At 44.3% G+C, this 17885-nt stretch overlaps 2 protein-coding genes and 1 long non-coding RNA gene across 6 annotated transcripts in view; 1 reads left to right on the top strand and 2 right to left on the bottom strand.

The window, feature by feature from the left end:
- The window catches only part of SRC (SRC proto-oncogene, non-receptor tyrosine kinase), a 103784-nt gene extending 99180 nt beyond the window's left edge, over positions 1–4604 (bottom strand). Inside the window, exon 1 of the mRNA XM_031656746.1 lies at positions 4555–4604. The gene's annotated coding sequence lies outside the window, so the exon portion shown is untranslated. The remainder of the gene's footprint in view (positions 1–4554) is intronic.
- MANBAL (mannosidase beta like) overlaps positions 1–16335 on the bottom strand; it is a 27287-nt gene extending 10952 nt beyond the window's left edge. The window contains exons 1-2 of one of the 4 annotated variants that reach the window (XR_004179063.1): positions 16246–16334; positions 4555–4760 (exon numbers count right to left, since the gene is read on the bottom strand). Coding sequence is in view for 1 of the 4 variants with exons in the window: in XM_009216154.3 (XP_009214418.1) it covers positions 4555–4704 (150 nt within the window). In the remaining 3 variants the exon portion in view is untranslated. Of the gene's footprint in view, positions 1–4554; positions 4761–10098; positions 11922–15918; positions 16219–16245 lie in introns of those variants that run through there. The other 3 variants (XR_004179065.1, XR_004179064.1, XM_009216154.3) reach the window with 3 other exon arrangements.
- Positions 16324–17885, top strand: LOC116270805. Its single transcript, XR_004179066.1, has 2 exons — positions 16324–16361; positions 17521–17885. It is a non-coding gene; the product is annotated as an uncharacterized LOC116270805 (long non-coding RNA).

Raw genomic sequence — 17885 nt, 5'->3', positions numbered from 1 at the left:
TCCCCTCCAAACTCCTTCCAAATCTCAACTATTAGACAACCTCTAAGCAGCACAGTCTCAGCACTCACCCTCTCTTTGTAATCCTGTTTATGCACAGAATGCTGTGTTCCCTTTCTATCTAGTTAGGAGTTTGGGGAGTGAGAAAGGCTGCCTTATGGAGACACACAGAGAGCTAGCAACAGAGCCCCCTGTGTAACCTGGGGCCATTTGCTCCCCTGATGCACCAGTAAAAAGTTAAGATTAACAGTACTGTATTTTTTTGCTACTGATCCATTGAAAAGCTAAAAAAAAAAAAAAAAAAAGGTTAAAACAGTAAGCTTCAGTTATGAAGACAATTCACTTGTGTGAGCCTTGTTTCCCTAAATGCAAGATTAATAAAAATGAGAGATGTCATGTACTATATTTAAATTTAAAAAGATGAGGCTGTTGTCCAAAATTAACCTCTAAATGGCAGTGGGTGGGGGGGTATGGTGGCATATTTTTGAACCCTTTGTCAACTCCCTGCCTCAAAAGACTTTAACACACTATCCCACTGAAAACCTTAAAGAGAACAATAAAGGGGCTCCTTTTCTGAAGTTTGCTGAACTAACCCAGGCTTCTGTGGCTTACCTCTAAGGGCTTCAAGCACAACAGGAGGTGAGCAGACTCTCTGCTCTCCAAACAGCCACACAACTCTGCCTATAAAACAAGAAGGCTCATCACCTCCCTCCCTCAGGACTCTCTGCAGGCCTCATCAGCCACCACCAACAACCACGTTTGTTATTTATAATACCGAATAGCACACCACATCTGTGGGGGCAGAGCCCAAGAGCACAGGGGTGATGTTTTTAAAATGTGATACAATTGTGGGTGGAAGAACTCCAATCGTGATCTTTCTCAAGATACCAGAATGACAGATGTACAAGACAACCTAGAGGCCACAAACTTGTCCCTGTTCACCAAGGTTTTCCCACCCTTGCTGGCTGCTCCTCCCCTGCCTGTCCCCTTTACGCTGGAGCCCCGCCAGGCTCTGGCCTAGGCCCTCTTCTCATCTCCCTCCATATTCTCTCCTTAGGAGACCCTGTCCCTTCTCGTGGCTTCAGATGACATCTTATCAACACTCACATGCTGGTCAACACTCAGTCTATGCACTCCTCCTGCTAGAGACGGTAAATGCACCAACTTTCTTGACAGAACCACCTGGATATGTTAAAGCATCTGTTTAAAACTGAACTTGATATGTTCCTTCCCTGCACCCACCCTAAGCCTGTTCCTTCACCATAGTTCCCCACTGCATCAATAGGTTCCACACTGTATCAGTAATTCCCCATCATCCTCCCAGCTACAGAAGCAGGATCTCCAGAACAGTGATCTCCAAGATATATGGATCGCCAGAACATATTGGGTACGTTAAGTGAGAAAAGAAAGTTGCAAAACTGTGTTTAATAGCATGCTATCTTTTATTTAATGAATGAGGGAATAGAAATATATATGTACACACCACACACATATATATGCATTTGTTACTGTTTTCAAAAAGAAACAAAGAAAAGATAAACTAATAACAACTGTTAACTATGTGGGAAGGAAGAGAACAGGGTGGAGGAGAATGAGATTAAAGCAAACTTCTGTGAATATACCTTGTTATATAGTTTTGACTTTGAGAAATATTGTATATAAATGTATTATATAATTAAAACAAATTAAATAAAAATGTTAAAAATACCTAAAAATTAAAAACAGACTGAAGCAAATTAACCGAACTATATCTCATGATGGGAGACCTACACAGAGAAAAATAGTTACTAAACACAGCACTTTGACCTTATATCTCCACAGAGACATATTTTAAGGCCAAAGAAGAACCACAAAGAAGTCTTAAATTTCATTCTGAATCTTAGTAGTAAACATATAGTTATTCTAAAAATGTAACTGGCATATTGTAGATGTGCAGAATAAAGTTAATATACATCGCTAATCTTAGAGAAGCATGCTTGCAAGGTTGGCCCTTGACTGGCATCTGGGAACTTGGATTCCAGGTGGTTCTCACAATTCCCAGAAATGATAAGAGTGGCTCACCACGCCTAAACTGTGTAAACAATACGGTTCATGCTGAACACCTGCTTGCTTTCTGGAAATATGGAATTTTGGTACATGGTAGGCCAAGGGTGCTTCTGTGACCAGTCCTCAATAAGAGCTGTGGGCACTGAGTCTCTAACGAGCTTCCCTGCTAGATAACACTTCACACACATTGCCGCAACTCCTTCCTCTGGGTGTCCAATGGGAGAGCACGCACACGCCTGTGCCTGTTTCCTCCAGTTTCTGCCCCATGTACCTTTTCCCTGTGCTGCCATACCTGGTACCATTTCACTGCCACAGCTGAGAGTCCCCCTAGTGCATCACTGAACCTGGGGTGGTCCTGAGGACCTCGGATACAGTAGGCTCTAGCAGACACATCACTTTGTTAATGTTATTGAGAACAAGATTTCCAGCATAAGATAAAGAAATACGAGACTCTAGTATAAAATCAAATAAATAGAAACACTATCACCTTACATTTGAATTGGAAATACTAGTATGAACTCACAACTTTTTCATTTCTTAAAAAATGTTTATTTTCTATTTCCGTTTATTGAAAGGCCTAGATGCAATAAGAGCTCAGTAGCACCGAGAATTTCTAATGCCCCAACTGTAGCTTCTAAATACTATTTTCTAACTAAAAAGAACTAGAGCATTTTAGAGAAATGACTGATTCCAAGTCTGGGGCAGGAAATGAGCCTGGGGCCAGGCGCAGCGGCTCATGCCTATAATTTCAGCACTTTGGGAGGTCAAGGCAAGTGGATGGCTTGAGCCCATGAGTTTGTGACCAGCCTGGGCAACATGGCAAAACCTTGTCTCTACTAAAAATACAAAAACTAGCCAGCCATGGTGGCACACCTGTAGTCCCAGCCACTTGGGAAGCTGAGGCAGGAGAATTGCTTGAACTTGGGAGGCAGAGGTTGCAGTGAGCTGTGATTGTGCCACTGCACTCCAGCCTGGGCAACAGACAAGAACCTGTCTCACACACACACACACACAAAGAGCCTGTGACATCTTACTGAACCATGAAGCAAGGAAATATCAAAGACTAATGAAGTATGACAAAGAACAAAGATACCAACTTAAAGGGGCTCCCACTGAACATAAAAAACAAATTAATGGCAGACAAGTGCCCTAAAAAAAAAAAAAAACAACTAAAACATATCAAATATATAAAAAATTATGTTCAAAATGCTATGAAAACCAAAGCTTCACTGGTCAACACTGGAGGTTGCTAGAGCCTGAATTCACAACTTTGAAAATTGATAAATAAAGGGAAAGAACCAAGCATTTTTCCTGCTCTTCATTATGAAGAGTAATTCAGAGTAATCATACAGGTGATAAGGAAAAAGTCTTTGTTAAAGAATTCCAGCTAACAGATGCAGAAGGAAATAATGGATCTAAGCAACGACCATATCAATGGATGCTAAAATCACTTAGGTGAAAGACTGACAGGGGATTTTCATCAGCTGGTACCACCTAAACCCACCGATCAATCCTAGAATCTCTAAATATGCAGCAGCCAGACATCACATGCCTGTTGATGCCACATAGTAGGGAGTACACAGCACCAGCTCTGAGGTATTCACACCCAATAACCTGATTGGAATGGAATCAGGCCTCTACATAGAACGCCTGTTGATAGGAAACACAGGGAACAGAGAAACACGTTAAATGACACCACAGAGAAGCAATAGCCAATTCCTGGGATGTAGGTATCCTACATGATAGATGACCTGCTTTCTCCAACAAATCAATGCCATCAGCAAATGAGTGGGCAAGAAAATGGGTAGAAGGAGGGTGTATAGTTATGAAGATATTTACAGAGGAAGAGTCAACAACAACAAAAATGCCAATTTGACCACATCATTCTCATACTTAAAACCCTCTGGCCCCTGTCCACACCTCTGGCTGCACCTCTCATCATGTCCCTCTGTGCTCTGGCCACAGTCACCTTCATTCGGTTCCTCGAACTAGCCCCTTCCTTTATTCTGAGTCCCTTGCACGTGCAATGCCCTCTCCCTGGAATGTTGCCCTCGCCCCTTGCCCACTTCGCCTGGCAGAAGCCTGCTCATTCCTTCAGTCTCAGCTCAAACACTGTCTCCTTGTCAGGGACCACAGCCCAGGGTAAGATCAGGTCTCTCCCCCTTGTTATATACCCTCGATGTACTCTGTACTTCTCATGGGAACACATGGGGGTATATTTTTGTTATCTGCCTTCCTCCCAAGGACTAGATGCTCCTCAGGTGCAGACACTACATCTTTCAGCAGAGTCTGAAATGTAGTAGGCACTAAATAAAAATCTCCTTAATGGGTACATGAACAAATAAAGTATTAACTATGTGGTTCAACCCACCAGGTGGGAACTCAGGGGCACGCTAAATCAAAAAGGCCCACTGTAGACCCCGCTGATCTTAGTTGCGGTGGCATCTACTGTTAGTACTCAGAATCCAGCCTGGCACTCAGAGGAGCTCAGGCTCCCAAGGAAACACTCACCGCCTCGTGGGACTTGGGAATGGGTACGATGATGGCCAGCACACAGATGAGCTGGAAGATGGCTCCCAGGAAGAGTCCGTACCGTAGCAAGTTCTCCAGGAAAGTGGGCTCGGGCACCTCCGGAGGTGAGAAGTCTAGGTCAGAGGCCATGGCCCAAGTTGCTGGCTGCCTGATGTCTCTTCTGACTCACCACTCTTCAGAGCCAACTTGTAAATGCAAAGGGTCAGTGTCATATTTCTGTAACTGACTTTTATTTATTTATTTATTTGAGATGGAATCTCACTCTGTCACCCAGGCTGGAGTGCAATGGCATGATCTCGGCTCACTGCAACTTTGGCCTCCTGGGTTCAAGCCATTCTCTTGCCTCAGCCTCCCGAGTAGCTGAGATTACAGGTATGGGCCACCACACTCGGATGATTTTTGTATTTTCAATAGAGACAGGGTTTTACCATGTTGGCCACGCTGGTCTCAAACTCCTGACCCCAGGTGATCTGCCGGCCTCAGCCTGCCAAAGTGCTAGCATTACAGGCGTGAGCCACCGCACCCAGCAACTGACTTTTAGCTTGAACAAACACACACATCCCCCCAAGAATATATACAGGAATTGTGAAATGTTAACAATTCTTGAATCTAAGCTGGGGACATATGGTTAGTCACTGAACCATTCTTTCAACTTTTCTGTACGTCTGATGTTTTCCAAATATAAAGTTGAGAAAAATAAATAAATGCAAAGGGAAGCACTTCAACAAAAATCTCAAATCAAAATACATTTACTAAAGGCTTGCCACGTTTCAGGTTTTGTTGTTTATTTATTCATCTAGTCATCCATTCAACAAGTATTTCTTGAATACCAAGCACTGAAGAATGAGCAAAACAGACAAACCCCTGCTTTCTTGGGGCCTACATGCTCAGGATGGAAGGAGACAATGAACACATTGAGACGTGATATGCCAGGTAGTGATAGGCATTTTGGAAAAAACTTAAGGGCATCACTTTATTTTGTGACAAGAAGGCTGTCTCTGAAGAACAGAGATGGGAATAGAGTGGAAGAGATAAGAAGTGAGAGAGTGAGCCATTTGAGTATTGAGGGAAACATGTTCCAGGCAGGGAAAAAAGCAAGTGTGGAGGCCCCAGGGTGGGGAAATGAGGCCAATACAGGGAGAAAAGTGATCAGGAGGGAGGGTGGAAGGAGGTAAGATCAGAGAGGAACAGGGTCGGACCCTGATACCTCCAATTTGATTGAGTAAAATGTAAAGCCACTGAAGGGTTTTGAGCAGAAAAGTGACATGATCTGACTTCCATTTTTAAATGGAGGAGGGACAACAAGGGGAGGGGCAAAGTGGACACAGGGAGAGCCAGGAGGAGGCCCCTGCCAATAAGCCAGACAAGAGCTGCTGATGGCGTGAATGACAGGGGCAGTGGTGGCCAGTGGTGCAAGGTCCTGCCTCAGCCCAGCTCTCCAGCCTCTCCTCTCGGCAGGGCCCCCGCTCCTAATATCCTGGTAGAGCTGAAAGAACTGCTGTGGTTCTCCAAGAGCACTGGGCTCTTTCAAAATCCTGGGTCTCTGCTCAAGCTGCATACTCTGCAAAGAATGTCCTTTCCTACTTTGACTGTTTGACAAAGCCCCAACTTTGCCTCTAAGGCTGAGCTCAAGTGTCATCTCTCCAACATACCTTTCTTGTCACCCTCCTCTTCCACTGGCATGACTGAACTGCTCCCCCTCTACCACAGCACCCATCAGTGGCTTTCTTCTGCCCATCCCAATGATAAAGGGGCAAATTTACTTTGGAATCAGGCCTATCTGAATCTAAAACCCTTTGTGTTTCCAGAGATCTGTGCCACAATGCAATGTTTTGCTAAGTCTGAGCTATCCAATATGGTGGCCATGAGCCATATGTGACTATTATGACTTGAAACGCAGCGAGTTTGAATTTAGATGCTAATTAGACACCCATTTTCAAAGACTTAGTATGAAAATAAGAATGTAATCTATTTCATTCATAATGTTTTCATATTGATTACATGTTGAAATGACTGCAGTGGCTCACATCTGTAATCCCAGCACTTTGGGAGGCCACAGTTGGCAGATCACTTGAGCTCAGGAGTTCGAGACCAGCCTGGACAACATAGCGAGACCCCATCTCTACAAAAAAAAAAATTATTAGCCAGGAGTGGTGGCTCACTCCTGTATTCCCAGCTACTCCAGAGGCTGAGGTGGGAGGATCACTTGAGCCCAGGAGCTCAAGGCAGTGAGCCGTGATCATGCCACTGCACTCCAGCCTGGGTGACAGAGCGAGACCCTGACCCCATCCCACCATGACACCAAAAAATACACGTAAAAAACAATTGGCTGGGCACGGTGGGTTACGTCTGTAAGCCCAACACTTTGACAGGCCAAGGCAAATGTATCACTTGAGCCTAGGAGTTCAAAACCAGCCTGGGCAACAGAGTGGGAACCTGTCGCTATAAAAAATTTAAAAATTAGCCAGACATGGTGGTGCACACCTGTAGTCCCAGCTACTCAGAAGGCTGAGGCAGGAGAATTGCTTCAGCTGGGAGGTCGAGGCTGCAGTGAGTTAGTGAGTTGTGATTGCGTCACTACACTCCACCCTGAGTGACAGGGTGAGAGACCCTGTTTAAAATTTTTAAAAATCGAATTGAAAGCAAGGACTCAAGATACTAATGTTCATAGCACCACTATTCACAATAGCCAAAAGATGGAAACAACTAAGAGTCCACAAACAGAAAAATGGATAAACAAAACGTAGTATATACATACAATGGAATATTACTCAGCCATAAAGGAAATGTAATTCTGATACATGCTACAACATGAATGAACCTTGAAAACATTATGAGCTTTGAATAAATATATATGAAATAAGCTAGACACAAAAGAACACATATTGTATGAATGCTCTTATATGAGGTACCTGGAAGAGGCAAATTCAGAGACAGAAAGTAGAATTGAGATTACCAAGGGCTGGAGGGAAGGGAAACGGGGAGTTACTGTTTAGTGGGTACAGAGTTTCAGTTTGCAAAGATGAAAAAGTTCTAGAAATAGACAGTGATGACGGTTATACAACACTGCAAATACCACTGAATCTTAAACTTAAGAATGGTTAAAATGGTAAATTTGTTACATATATTTTGTCACAATTTTTAAAAAATCTGTTTCTTTTTACCCATTTATTTATTTATTTATTTAGAGACAGGGTCTCACTCTGTCACCCAGGCTGGAGTACAATGGCACAAACATAGCTCACTGTAACCTCAAACTCTTAGGCTCAAGCAATCCTCCTGCCTGAGCCTCCCAAAGTGTTGGGATTACAGGCATTGCCCCTTTTTGCTTTTTAAATGTGGCTACTGGAAAATGTAAAATTATACATAGCTTGTATATTTCCATGGGGAAGCCCTGGGGTAGAGACAATCCTAAAGACCTGCCTCGCAGGGCGCGGTGGCTCACGCCTGTCATCCCAGCACTTTGGGAGGCTGAGGCGGGCGGATCACCTGAGATCAGGGGTTTGAGACCAGCCTGACCAACATGGAGAAACCCCATCTCTACTAAAAATACAAAAAAATTAGCCGGGCATGGTGGCAGGCGCCTGTAATCCCAGCCACTTGGGAGGCTGAGGCAGGAGAATCGCTTGAACCTGGGAGGTGGAGGTTGCAGTGAGCTGAGATCGCGCCATTGCACTCCAGCCTGCAACAAGAGTGAGACTCCATCTGAAAAAAAAAGGCCTGTCTCCACCTTGGCTCTGCTGCTTCACTGCTTTGCACCATGTTTCCAACATGAAGTCACCGAAGAATAATAAAAACGACCTTCGTAAGTAAACAGAGCCGGACTCACACACGATATTGATTCCCTTTCAACCTGGTCACTTTGGAAGGTCATGTGCCTGGGGCAACAGGATGGCCACTTTTCACATCAGTCTGTCTACCATGAAAATGGCCTTCAAAGCTTGAGGCTCTTTTTTTTTTTTTTTTTTTTTTTTTTCCAGAATCCTCAGAGCTGGCAGATCTTCATCCTCCCAGGAAGGATTTGACTTCTGGAAAGAGCCCAACATCATCTGGTTCCAAGTGCAGTGAATCAGGTGGCACTGAGCTCAGGAATACCATTTTTGGTCAAATACAAGGTATGATGCTCAGACTCCAAGCAGATTACTTGGGGTGGCTCATAAACTGGCCCTGAAGTAAATTCCAAGGCGGCTGCAAGAACAGCTTCACTGGAAGAAATGTAACAGCCTCTACCAGCACCATCACGTGAATACCAACGCTTAAGAATGCGTTCTCATTTCTCCGCAGTTGCACCTCATAAAGTGTGCATTTTTTAAAATGCCCTTGGCCCCAAGCTTTTTGCTTAAGGCTGTAACAAGCTTTATGAGGTTATAAATACCCGGATTCACTAGTGTTACTACTAACAGCAACATTGTGATAATAAATATTTGGAGTGGTACAATAGAAAGATAGGGCAAAAGTCGGGAAGCAGAGGACAAAAGCCCCGGCTCTATCTGCAAGTAGCTACACTTTGGGCTAATAATCTCTTGACCTCTGGAGACAGGATGTTCTCATGAGCCAAGCAAGAATAATACCTATAATACATTTAGGCCTTTAAAAAAAAATGGCAATTAGACAAAATATAACAAGAGCCATAATAGTGATTATATCCTTTGACTGAATAACTTACTTCCTAGAATTTATAGTAAGGAAACAATTCAAAAGAAGAAAAAGCCTTCAGGTAGAAAAAAGTTCATGGCAGCACTATTCATAATACCGAAAAACAGGAAGCAAGCCAGCGTCCAGCAATCAGCAAGCAGTTAACCCAGTGAGGGTACATCACCGTATAATCCCTCTTCACTAACATGGCAAACATAAACATTGTGGATCAGCTCAGTGGAAAGTCTTTGCACAGTAACATTAATTGAAAAAAAAAAATAAGCAATTGTATAAACACTATGATTGGAACCATCTATAAGCTGATTTCATGGGCCAAAGATCAAAAGAGGCCACAGAAATATAAATAGTTGCTGTTAAGGTGAAGTCATGAGTTTTAATTTTTTGGACTGTTATGAAACAATAAAGTATCTAAAAAAAATCTATGCCCTACCTACTTCCTTCACAAGACTTTTGTTAGGGTATAATGACACACTGTCCAATAAAACTTTCTGCAGTGATGGAAATGTTCTGTATCTGTGTTCTTCAAATGGTAGCCACCAGCCACATGTGGCTATTGAAAACTTAAATGCGGTTACAGAGAAACTAAATTTTTAATTTTATTTAACTAATTAACAATAAAAAGCCACATGTGGCCAAAGTTTCCCTACTGGACAGCACAGGTATAATAGGAGGCTGGTTGTGAAAAGGTTCTGGAAAACAAACTGCTCTACACGTACTGTGTGCGCTGTACAGCTCTCATCTAGTTCTCTCTGCACCTCTGCGCTTTACTTCCCAGCTCTCCTGCCAGTATTTCTGAGTTTTCTTTCCTGATGACCAAAGTCAAACAAGTCCTATTCATCCTGCAGATCTCAACTAGGAGACACTTACCCCTTCAACTCGCTGTGACAGGCTTTGTTCCCCGGCCATTGCTCCAGCAGCAGCAGCAGTCGGCAAATGAATGGCCAGGTGTTGTGAACAGCACTTTACAGGCAGCAACTCATGCACTTCGCCACCACGCTGGGAGGTGGTATTACTAATGAAGATGAGGAAACCAAGGCTTGGAGAGGTTATGTGACCTACCCAGGGATAACCTGGCTGGTAAGTGGCAAAGGCAAGATTCAAAGGGGCCGGCTTCTCCAGAGCCAGGGCTCTTACCCACTATGTCAATTGTTTTCAAACTGTAGGCTGTGGCCCATTAGTGAGCCACGAAAACCATTTAGGGGGCTGCAACCAGCATTTTTTCTTTTATTAGGCAGCACTTTATTTAAGTAGGTAAATAACAATAGAAAATATCAGAGAGTATCACATTAAGGGCCGGTATTATATGCTGAAGCTTTTTAAATACCCATCTACATCTGAGCATGTATGTGCTGGATCAAATTTTAGAATGTTATTTCTTATTCTTTGAGAAATATTACACTAGAATCTACTGTTTTCTACTTGATCCATTGTAATCTCTTGAACAGCAAGGATCTTGAGTGTATCTTGAGTTTATGCCAGGTCCTGACTCATAAATATCTGGTAAATGACTAAGCCTATGCCTCTGTTTCCCACCTTGAAAGCAAGAGCAGATGCCTCAACCAACAGCGTCATCATTTAACAACAAGGAGGAGCTGAGAGGCCACAAGGTTTCCCTAGACTCTACTGGTGAGTCAGGGCAGAGCTGCTATCCTGGCCTCTAGCCTTGTCCTGCTCCAGACTTGCTTACGGGTAGAGGTTTTCATACACCGGGAGACTTTCATACCTCTATCAGAATTTAACAAAAGGTGCCTAATTATTTATTACTGAACGAGGCAAGTAATTTCGTGAGGTTACTAGACACTGCAAAGTTCACCCCTGAGTGCCAGACACTGCTGACAGAAGACATTAATTCATTGGACAAATATTTACTGTGAATCTACTATGTGCCAGGCACTGGTCTAGTCCTTGTCAAGGAGTTTCCATTCAACTGGAAGTACTCAAACACACACATACACATGCAATGTCAGGGGTGAGTATTACAATACATACAGGAAGGAGGAAGAGGGCACTATTTAATATGAAGTGGTCGGGGAAGGGCCTCTCTGCGAAGGTGACATTTCAACAGAGGAAAGAAGAAAGCAAAGGAATAAGTCATTTAAACATCTGCCAGAGTATCCCAGGATGGAGGGACAGCAAGGGCCAAGTTCCTGAGGCAGGAATAAGCGTCATGATCAAGAACAGTCAAGTAAGCAAGCTGCAGGCCGTTATGAGGACTCTGGCCATTCTCTGAGTGAAAAGGGAGCTACTGGAAGGTTCTTAGCAAAGAAATCACATGGTCTGACTCATTTCAAAATGATGCCTCTGGCTGTTTTGTTGACAACAGACTGTAGGGGACAAGACTGAAAGCAAGGAGACCAGTGAAGAGGCTACTTTAACAGTCAAAAGACACACTTGTACCAGGGTGGTAGCTATGGAGGTGGTAAATTCTCAGCTTATAGATATATTTTGGAGAAAAGCAACAGGAATGCTGAGGTGAAATCTGAAAGAAGTTAAAAATAATCCCTGAAGGAGGGGAAACTATCCTGTATGACACCATAATTAGGAATACAAAATATCAAGCATTTGTCAAAACCCAAAAAACTTGACAGCACAAAGAGTAAACTTTTTAATGTATGCAAATATTTTTACAAACACATAGGAAGGCCGTGGCAGTGGCTCACATCCATAATCCCAGAACTGTGAGAGGCCAAGGCAGGAAGACTGCTTGAGCCTGGGAGTTTAGACCAGCTTGTGCAACATAGTGAGACCCGGTTTTTAAAACACACCAACACACACACGCATGAAGTCAGGGTGTTCCAGGATGGAATGCAGAATGTGACATTTTGAATCTAAATGTATTAAACAACTTCACTGAAAGGGTGGCAGGGGAATAGGGTGCTGACCTAAGTAACTTTGAAAATGAGTGGAGCCGTAAGACTGAAGGCAAAAGGAACTGCACATACACACTGTACTCTAGCTGATAAGTTGTTTCCCACAGCGGATACAGGCGGAGCAATTCTAAAACCATGATACGTGTATGCTAAGATGAACAATTAAGTAAATGTATGGTGAATGGTGGGAGTCGGGTTCATCACAGGTGGAGTGGGAGGTTACAGATAAGCAAGAAAAGGAAGCTAGAACAGGGGTCCCCAACCCCCAAGCCACAGACCAGTACCAGTCCATGGCCTATCAGGAACCAGGCTGCACAGCAGGAGGTGAGCAGCAGGTGAGCAAGCAAAGCGTCATCTGTATTTACAGCCGCTCCCCATCACTCACATTACTGTCTGAGCTCCACCTCCTATCAGATCAGCGGCTGCATCAGATTCTCATAGAAACACAAACCCTACTGTGAACTGCACATGTGAGGGATCTAGGCTGAGTGCTCCTTATGAGAATCTATTGCCTGATGATCTGTCACTGTCTCCCATCACCCCCAGACAGGACTGTCTAATTGTAGGAAAACAAGCTCAGGACTCCCACTGATTCTACATTATGGTGAGTTGTATGGTCATTCCATTATATATTACAATGTAATAGTAACAGAAATAAAGTACACAATAAATGTAATGCACTTGAATCATCCCAAAACCATCCCCACCCCCAAGTCTGTGGAAAAATTGTCTTCCACGAAACCGGTCCCTGGTGCCAAAAAGGTTGGGGACTGGTGAGCTAGAACAATCCACGTGGTCATGATAAGAGCTGGACATCAGTTATGTTTAGCTGAACACAGATACAGGTGGTTATATATGGAAATACTTCTACATCTGGGCATCTATACATATGTCTCTTGCTCTGTCCACTGCGAAGGCCTAGAAGCAAGGACATTGAGAAGCACTGAGCGTACCTACAGCCCAGATGTTGTTTTCTGGGCCATTCTCCAACAAAAAGAGCCAGGGCTCCTTGGGAAATGGCTAATTCTAGGACTGGGGCAGAAACACACTAGATGAGTCTGGAATAGAAAGAAGGTGCTCAACAAAACAAAACAAAGCAAAACACATAGAGGGGGATATGTCAAAGGGATACAGGAGCCAAGTGGAAGAGCTCCCAATGGCCAATGGAGGAATAATTTGAGCAACAAAATAAAGTAGCACTGGATTCTGGTCCAAAGTATAAAATAAACATCCATGAGTTCAGGCCAGGTGTGGTGGCTCACGCCTGTAATCCCAGCAGTTCGGGAGGCCGAGGCAGGTGGATCACCTGAGCCAGGAGTTCAAGACCAGCCTGGCCAACATGGTGAAACTCTACTAAAAATACAAAAATTAGCCAGCCATGGTGGTGGGTGCCTGTAATCCCAGCTACTCAGGAGGCTGAGGCAGGAGAATCGCTTGAACCCGGGAGGTGGAGATTGCAGTGTGCCAAGATTGCACTACTGCACTCCAGCCTGGGCAACAGGCTGTCTCAAAACAAAACAAAACAAAACAAATCCATGAGTTCACACCGATACAAATAAATGGCTCTGTAAGCAAAAAATAAATAGGGGAACAGACAAATGTCCCACAGAGAAGAACTCCAAAAAATTTGCATAACATTCTGCCTTTAAGCATAGGGCATAATTCCATACTCCTTAAATGTGTGCTGTACATAATGACTTTCTCAAAAAGTACAGTGCAGAAAGTGCAGGAGGAAAAGTAACTCTACACTGGAAAAGCCTGACTACTACCTCAAGCCACGTGGCCCAAGTCAACAGATGTCAATGATAACTCATAATGATAGTATGTACCCTTGATATGATATGATGAGAACAGCACTTTACCTCTGTGGTTGGATTAGTCCATTTTCATACCGCTTTGAAGAAATAGCCGAGACTGGGTAATTAATAAAGAAAAAGAGGTTTAATGGACTCACAGTTCCACATGGCTAGGGAGGTCTCACAATCATGGCGAAAGGCAAAGGGAAGGCAAAGGCACGTCTTATGTGACGGCAGGCAAGAGAGCATGTGCAGGGAAACTGCCCTTTATAAAACCACCAGATCTCCTGAGACTTACTATCAGGAGAATAGCATGGGAAACACCCACCTCCATGATTCAATGACCTCCCATCAGGTCCCTCTCAAATGTGGGCATTATGGGAGTTACAATTCAAGATGAGATTTGGGTGAGGACACAGCCAAACCCTATCAGTGGTCCTCCTCCCCGAAAACCTACTACCCTGATCTTACTCATGTCAAAAACAGGCAAATCCTAATTAAAGGTCCTTCTGCAAAATATCTGACCAGTCAGTACTATCTTCAAAACCCTCAAGTTCATCTAAAACAAGGAAAGTCTGAGAAACGATCACAGAGAAGAGGAGCCTAAGGAGATACGATGACTAAATGTAATAGGGTGCCCTGGATAACACTGGAACAGAAAAATGACATTAGGGAAAAACTAAGGAAATATCAATAAAGTACGGATTAGAGTTAATAATAAGGTATCAATATTGGTTCAGTAATTGTAACAACATGTAAGATGTTAATAATAGGGGAAATGTAGGCTATATGGGCACTCACTTAAGTATCTTTGTGATAACTTTGTAAATCTAAAATTATTCTAAAACAAAAATGTTACTGGGGAAAAAAAGAATGCGTCAACATTTCAAAACAAATAAATAACCACTGAGACAAGTATAGCTCTCAAGACTTAGCAAATACTAAATCTTCTCTTAAGACTGAAAAACTCAGATTTCACAACTGCCACAGGCCTTACCATCTCCCAACGTTGTGTACTGTGCTAGTAGGCCATTCTTGGCTTCTAATGAAGTTTAAATTCTGTTGTGAAAATTCAACTGAAAACAGACTGGGGAGTAGAAACCAGTGTCAGAAGCTACTGTTTTAGCCCAGGCACAGTGGCTCACGCTGGTAATCCCAAACACTTTGGGAGATCCAGGAGGGAGGATATCTTGCCTCCAGAAGTTCGAGACCAGCCTGGGCAACATAGTGAGACTCCATCTCTATTTGAACTTTTTTTTTTTTTTAATTAAAAAGAAAAAAAAGCTGGGTGTGGTGGCTCCCACCTGTAATTCCAACACTTTGGGAAGCCGAGGCTGGTGGATCACCTGAGGTCGGGAGTTTGAGACCAGTCTGACCAACATGGTGAAACCCTTTCTCTACTAAAGATACAAAAATTAGCCACACGTGGTGGCACACGTCTGTAATCTCAGCTACTCAGGAAGCTGAGGCAGGAGAATCGTTTGAACCCAAGAAGCGGAGGTTGCAGTGAGCCGAGATCCCGCCACTGCCCTTCAGCGTGGGCGACAGAGGGATTCCGTCTCTAAATAAATAAATAGAATGGCTTTTTAAAAAAAGAAAATAAGTTACTGCTTTACGGCAATGAGCTGTAGAGCCTGGCCTGTCCCATTATAACAAATTCCTAAGAACTGCGCAAAACTAGATTAGAATGCAAAGCTAAGCCACTTCTCTGGGCAAAGTCACACTGGTAGCTGGTGGGCTGAAACTGGTGTGCAGATGCCCTGCAATATATAATTATTAATCCAAATGTGTTGTCACCATTTTAAAAGTGTTTCTCATATTCATTTCTCGCTTCTCTTAAAAAGAATTCGTCCAACAAACATGCACTGTGCACCTACTAAGGGCTTTACATTTACCACCTCGCTTTACCCGCAGTACAAGAGTGTATATCCATTTTAGAGGACGAAACTGAGGGCCAGAGAGGAACCGTGACTTGCCCACGGTAACACAGCCATATGGATTCCAACCCTGGCCAGACTCACTCCGGAGCTCAGGGTTCTCCTACTGCTCCACCCGTGGGAGGAAAGGCCCGGACCAGGCCACGAGGAGCCCTGGGTTCTGGTCCAGCCTCCGCACGACAGCGCAGGGCTGCACCAGGCGAAGCCCTCCGCCTCCCGGGGGGGCTCAAACTCCCCTCCGGAAGTAATTTTTGAACGACCGCCGCGGGAACTTATTCAGGCCCTGAGCGGAGCGACAGCCTGGCCCGCTGAGCGGTGCCGCTAGGGACACGCCGGCCGGAAAAGCCAGACCGCTGCGACAAGCACGGCTCTCTCTCGGTTCCCGCCCCGCCGCGAGGCCTCTGCACTCACCTCCCGCGCCGCCGCGCCGCTCCCCCGGAAGTAGTTCCCCGCGACCCTGAGTCCCGGAAGTGACGCGCACTGAGCAACCAACGGGCTCTGTTCCGCCCGCGTTGCCTGCTTTCTGGGTGAGCCACCGCTGGGATTTGTCGACTTTTGTCCCTGTTCTGTGGGTTTGAGCTGGACAAAGAGGTTTGGGGAAACGAAATCCAGAACTTGTCAATTCTTTAAGCTCCTATATCACTCAGCTCGTTTCAGCACATTTTTTTTTTTAATTGAAACAAAAGAAGTTATTTCTAGGGGCTGGGCACGGTGGCTCACGCCTGTAATCCCAGCACTTTGGGTGGCCGAGTTGGACGGATCACTTGAGGTCAGGAGTTCGAGACCAGCCTGGTCAACATGGTGAAACCCCGTCTCTACCAAAAATGCAAAAATTAGCCAGGCGTGGTGGCGGGCGCTTGTAATCCCAGCTGCTTGGGAGGCTGAGGCAAGAGAATCTCTTGATCCCGGGAGGCAGAGGTTGCAGTGAGCCGAGATTACGCCACTGCACTCCAGACTGGGCGGCAGAATGCGACTCTGCCTCAAAAAAAAAAAAAAAAGTTACTTATTCATAGCAATGGGCTGTATAGCCTGGCCCGTCTCATTGTAACAAATTCCTAAGAACTGCGCGAAACTAGATTAGAATTTTGTCCTATGCAAAGCTAAGCCGTCTCCCAGAGCAGAGCACAGTCACAACTGGTAGCTGGTGAGCTAAAATGGGTGTGCAGATGTCCTGCAAAATGTTAATATGTATGTGTTGTCACCATTTCAAAAGTGTTTCTCACATTCATTTCCTTAATTTTATGCCAGGTCCTAAGCTAGGAGCCTACAATGCAGAGAGGAGACAAACAGAAACACCTCTTATAATTCAGACAGAAGCAAATCATTATAATTCATTCAAAAAGCATTCACGGAGTGCCTACTCTATGCTTTGTGCTGGTAACTGAGGACACAGTGCTAAACCAGACACATACAGTCTCTGCCCTTGTGGTGCTTACAGTCTGTTGGAAGGAGACAGACTAATTAAATGAATGTGTAATCATATAACAGGATAAGTTTTTTGAAGGCAAAGAACAGTGTTCCATGATTAAGAAGGGGTGGGGGGCAAGTAGTAGGAGAAAAAGAAACCTAGATGAGAGTGTGATAACCAGCCTCCTCCATAAACCCCGATGATTCTTGGCTCCCAGTATCCATACCCTTCTGTAGTCACCTCCCACCATGAATAAGACTGACCTCTATAACCCACAGGATATTGTGGAAATCTTGGTGCACGAGTTCCGAGATAAAGTCATAAAAGACACTGGAACTTCCTCTTTGCTCTGTCTTGATCACTCGTGGGGAATCCGTGTTGTGAGGACACTCAAGCAGTCCTGTGGAGAGGCTCACATGGGGAGTAACTGAACTGCCTGCCAACAACCAGCTCTAACTTGCCAGCCGTGTGCATGAGCCAGGTGGCTCCAGCAGTCCTAGTCAAGCTTTCAAATGACTGTGGCCTGGCCAAAATCTTCAATATAAACTTAAAAGCAACCTTAAGCCAGAAACACCTGGCAACGTCACTTGAATGCCTGCCTCACAGAAGTTGTGAAATACTAAATGATACTGTTTTAAACTCC

Source organism: Papio anubis, chromosome 16 (genome assembly GCF_008728515.1).
Source record: "Papio anubis isolate 15944 chromosome 16, Panubis1.0, whole genome shotgun sequence".
NCBI lineage: Eukaryota > Metazoa > Chordata > Mammalia > Primates > Cercopithecidae > Papio > Papio anubis.
This window is presented reverse-complemented; position numbering and strand designations above follow the sequence as displayed.